The sequence below is a fragment of the Palaemon carinicauda genome, chromosome 19 (genome assembly GCF_036898095.1).
Source record: "Palaemon carinicauda isolate YSFRI2023 chromosome 19, ASM3689809v2, whole genome shotgun sequence".
In the NCBI taxonomy this organism is placed as follows: domain Eukaryota; kingdom Metazoa; phylum Arthropoda; class Malacostraca; order Decapoda; family Palaemonidae; genus Palaemon; species Palaemon carinicauda.
The window spans coordinates 15,239,139-15,244,760 of NC_090743.1; the positions used below are offsets into that span (position 1 = coordinate 15,239,139).

General features: G+C 35.8%; 1 protein-coding gene across 1 annotated transcript in view; it reads right to left on the reverse strand.

Moving 5' to 3' along the window:
* Positions 1–5,549: 5,549 nt before the first annotated feature.
* Positions 5,550–5,622, reverse strand: part of LOC137658911 (neurofilament heavy polypeptide-like) — a 15,192-nt gene continuing 15,119 nt past the window's right edge. Inside the window, exon 2 of the mRNA XM_068394031.1 lies at positions 5,550–5,622. This exon is cut by the window's right edge and continues 775 nt beyond it. Coding sequence (XP_068250132.1) covers positions 5,550–5,622 — 73 coding nt within the window.

Here is a 5,622-nt window from a genome sequence, read left to right on the forward strand (position 1 = left end):
TCTCTCAGAAGGTTAACTACTGCATTGTAATTGTTCAGTGGCTACTTTTCTCTTGGTAAGGGTATGGGAGACTCTTTAGCTATGGTAAGCAGCTCTTTTAGGAGAAAGACACTCCAAAATCAAACCATTGTTCTCTGGTCTTGTGTAGTGCCATAGCCTCAGTGCTATGGTCTTTCACTGTCTTGGGTCAGAGTTCTCTTGCTTGAAGGTACACTCGTACACACTATTCTATCTTATATCTCGTCCTCTTGATTTGTTTAGGTTTTTATAGTTTATATATGAAAAATTTACTTTATGCTGTTACTGATCTTAAAATATTTTAGTTTAAGTTTATTTATTAACTTATTTCCTTTCCTCACTGGGCTAATTTCCCTGTTGGAGCCCTTACGCTTATAGAATGCAGCTTTTTCAATTAGGGTTGGGGCTTAGCAAGTGATAATAATAATAATAATAATAGTAATAATAATAATGAGGCCCAAATATAAAAACCTATTATTTGATAACCTATAAAAATGTGACATTTCTCATAAACTCATTTTCTGAAGAATTTGATATGTGACATTTTCCATGAATCCATTTCTGAACAGTAACATTACATATTATTATTATTATTATTATTATTATTATTATTATTATTATTATTATTATTATCATTATTATTATTATTATAAAATCTCCTATCTATCCCATAACTAATAAATATGATCTTTATGTGAAAGCAGGAGATGTGACGTAATTGAGACAATTCTCCGAGTGGAACATATCGCTAGATTAGGTCGGCGATGAGGCGCCAAATCATCGCTGGTTGAGGTCACCGGAAACCAATTCAAAGTTTTGCTGAATGGGTTTGATATAATGATCTCTCTCGTTAATTGCTTCTCTTCCCCTTACCCCTGGTTCTCTTCCCTTCCTCTCAGATTCACCCCCCCCCCTAAGGTTAAAAGCTCGCTCGTGAATGGCAGAGGCAAGGGACAGTGACATTGCCCTATCGAGCAGGACAATGTCATAGTAACTGACCATTATATACATATGATCAGCGCCGAAGTCCCCTATCCACCCAAGCTAGGACCAAGGAGGGCTAGGCAATGGCTGCTGATAATTCAGCAAATAGACCTATAGGCTCCTCCGAAACCCCCCCCCCCCCTCTTTAGCTCACAAGGATGGTGAGATTGCAGCCACCAAAGAAACTAACGAGTTTGAGCGGGACTTGAATCCCAGTCTGGCGATCACCAGTCAAGGACTTTACCACATGGGCCACCACAGAATTCTCTTCCCCTTCCCTAGAATCTCTTCTCACTCTCTTAGATTCTCTTTCCCCCTCTACTAGGTTCTCTTCCCACTCCCCCAGGTTCTCTTCCCCCGCCTTCAGATATTCCTCCCTCTACTCCAAATTTTCATCCCTCTCCCCCAAAATATCTTCCCTTCCCCCACATTCACTTCCCACTCTCTCAGATTCTTTTCCTTCTCCCCTCAAATTCTCTTCCCCTCCCCCAGATTCATTTCTGCCTCCCTCAAATTCTCTTCCTTCTCCCCTAAGATTCTCATCCCACTCCCCCAGGTTCTATTCCCCCTCCCCAGATTCTCATTTCACTCTCCCAAATTCTATTCCCCCTCCCCAGATTCTCTTCTCACTACCCCAAATTATCATCCCACTCACCCAGAATATCTTTCCCTCCCCACATTCTCTTCCCACTCTCTCAGATTCTATTCCTTCTCCCCTCAGATTCTTTTACCCTCCCCCAGAATCTCTTCCCTCCCCCACGGCCCCCAGCGTTCTCTTACGGTGCAACTGACTGTTGTGGTTAATTTGCTTGCAAAGGAATCTGGTGAACTCTCCTGGAAATAAAACTGAAATTACTTAATTTTTATCGTTATGTCAAAGTGAACGGATTACCTCTCTCTCTCTCTCTCTCTCTCTCTCTCTCTCTCTCTCTCTCTCTCTCTCTCTCTCTCTCTCTCTCTCTCTCTCTCTCTCTCAAAGCTAAGCCTGTGATTTTTAGTCGTGCGTTTTAATTGGAACGAAAGTGAATGTCATTTGGAACGAATATGAATGTCATTTCTTTGGTTCAGAATCACAGAGTCCGAATTTAGTTGATGTATATATTCTTTTCCAGTGAATTTCCTTGCAGATTGTACATAGGGTTTATATATATATATATATATATATATATATATATATATATATATATATATATATATATATATATATGGTGTGTGTGTGTGTGTGTGTGTGTGTTGCCTATTTATTTACATATATCTGTGCTTGTGTGTATTATTATATATTTAATTATATAATTCAGTATATATATACAGTATATATATATATATATATATATATATATATATTATATATATGTATATATATATATATATATATATTTGTGTGTGTGTGTGTGTGTGTGTGTGTGTGTGTGAGTGTTTGTGTGTGTGTATATATGTAGGATTTTTTTCTGACTCCATAATTTTGCTATATGAAAAACAAGAGCCTGATTCGAAACATTTTAGTATTGGATCAGGAAAAAAATACTACGTAAACGTTACAGTGAATATGAATATACCAATTATTTTCCACATATCTGCAGTCATAAAATTTAAAGTGATAGGGTTTTACCCTATTTTTGAATTGAGAGAGAGAGAGAGAGAGAGAGAGAGAGAGAGAGAGAGAGAGAGAGAGAGAGAGAAAGAGAGAGAGCGCTGTTTTAACCTTTAATTGCAATGAAGTTGTAACAACTTTAGAAAGTTTTACGTTTCCAAATCTAGAGAGTTAAAGTTTCGAATCAAAAGAAGAAATGTTTTAATTTTCTTACGATCCGTATAGCCTATAACCTGATTGTCTCCCAGGCTACGGAGCCTTTATTCCCATCTATTTTCGTGTCATTTGTTTTGATTTAGTTATCTTCTTTGTTAATTCGTTATCTTTAGAATTTTTTTTTATTTTAAAATCCCGTAGCATTAATGGTTTTAAGATATTTTATTTGAATTTTCCACTCACTCACTTTCCTCACTGGGCTATTTTTCCCTGTTTGAGTCCTTGTGCTTATAGCATCTTGCTTTTCCCACTAGGATTGTAGATTAGCTATTAATAATAATAATAATAACAATAATAATAATAATAATATTTGAAAGGTTTTAGTTTTGTATAGTGATAATTCATCATCCTATTTCATGTTAATCTGCAAATGATTCAAATATAAAACAATTATGTTTGTGTAATAGCACTTCACAAATGTTTTTTTTGCATATATAATCTAATGATTTTTATTTTAGAGATTTAATATATTAAAAGTAGGCAGGGGGTCTACCCCACTCTGTCTTCTGTTCTACTTAGATTTTCCCCTTTCCTCCCCTTCATTTTCTTTACCTTTTTAGTATAATCTTATAATTTACTATGTTAAGAGTAGCCAATGGGTCTACCCAACTCTTTCTTCTGTTTTACTTGAATTTTCCACTTTCCTTCCTTACCTATCCTTTACCTTTTTAGTATAGTCATTTAATTTACCATGTTAAGAGTAGCCAATTGGTCTACCCCGCTCTTTATTCTGTTCTAATTAGATTTTCTCCTTTTCTTCCCTACATTTTCTTTATATCTTTTTAGTATAACTGTATAATTTACTATGTTAAGAGTAGCCAATGGGTCTACCGACTCTTTCTTCTGATATAATTAGATTTTCCCCTTTCTTCCTCTACATTTTCTTTACCTTTTTAGTATAACCATATAATTTACTGTATTAAGAGTAGCCAATGGGTCTACCCCGCTCTTTCTTCTGATATAATTAGATTTTCCCCTTTCCTCCCCTACATTTACTTTACCTTTTCAGTATAACCATATAATTTACTATTTTAACAGTAGCCAATGGGTCTACCCCGCTCTTTCTTCTGATATAATTAGATTTTCCTCTTTCTCCTGACTTTATTCCATCTCACCTACTAAAATTGAACATAAATTCTTTCGGATTTTTATCTAGTTTCTAATATATTAATCTTTATCTTTACAGGTTAGTCTTCAGTGTTCTGTTTCCAGAGTATCGAATCCGTCGGGAAGGTAAGACATAATGTGAAACTTAATTCAATGTATATTTATGAAGACAAATAAAACTTATTCTTTCTCTTAATAATTGTTTTCAAAATTAAGGACATTGATGCATTCCATAGGTCATTATTTGAAAAATTAGATGTAAGATTCAGTACATATTTAAAACGACAGACTTTTCAATTGTTTAGAGGTGTTATGAGCGATTTGAAAAAATAAATATTTGGAAAATAGGGAACAGTTATGTACTATTGTGACAGCCTTCCAGAATATGTTTCGCTCAGAATATGTATTTATTTTTTTTTTTCTAAATTCAGTATTTGAATGGTTTTCAGAGTTTATACGTCTTTTAAAATTTATAGGTCCTTCAGAATTTATAAGTCTTTCAGAAATTGGCCGTCTTTCATTTCAGAATTAGTACTTCTTCCAGAAATTATGCGCATTTCGGAATTTATGTCTCAGAATTTGCACGATTTTCGGAATTTTCACGTCTCAAAATTTGCACGCCTTTCGGAATTTGTACTTTCGAATTTGCTCGTCTTTGGGAATTTTTACGTCTTGGAATTTGCACGATGTACGGAATTAGTTCATCTTTTGGAATTTGCACGTCTTTCAGAACTTGCTCGTCTTTTAAAATTTGCACGATTTTCGAAATTTGCACGTCTTTTGGAATTTGCACGTCTTTCGGAATTTTCACGTCTCAGAATTTCCACATCTCAGAATTTTCACATCTTTCGGAATTTGCACGTCAGGAAATTTGTACATTTTTCGGAATTTTCACGTATTTCGGAATTTGCACGTCTCAGAATTTTCACGTCTTTCGGAATTTGCACGTCTCAGAATTTTTACGTCTTTTTGAATTTGCATATCTTTCGGAATTTGCACTTCTTTCGGAATTTCCACTTCTTTCAGACTTTGTACGTCTCGGAATTTTCATATCTTTCGGTATTTGACGTCTTTCGGAATTTGCCCGTCTTGGAATCTGTAAATCTTTTGGGATTTTCATGTCTCGGAATTTGCACGTCTCGGAATTTGCACTTTTTTCGGAATCTTCACGTCTTTCAGAATTTTCACGTCTTTCGGAATTTTCACGTCTACTGGAATCTTCACGTATTTTGGAATTTGCACGTCTTGGGATTTTCACGTCTTGGGATTTTCACGTCTTTCGGAATTTGCCCGTCTTTCGGAATTTTCCCGTCTCGGAATTTGCACTTCTTTCGGAATTTTCCTGTCTCGGAATTTGCACCTTTTTCGGAATCTTCACGTCTTTCGGAATTTTCACGTCTACTGGAATCTTCACGTATTTTGGAATTTGCACGTCTTGGGATTTTCACGTCTTTCGGAATTTGTTCTTTCGGAATTTTCCCGTCCCGGAATTTGCACTTCTTTCGGAATTTTCCTGTCTCGGAATTTGCACCTTTTTCGGAATCTTCACGTCTTTCGGAATTTTCACGTCTACTGGAATCTTCACGTCTACTGGAATCTTCACGTATTTTGGAATTTGCACGTCTTGGGATTTTCACGTCTTTCGGAATTTGCCCGTCTTTCGGAATTTGCACTTCTTTCGGAATTTTCCTGTCTCGGAATTTGCA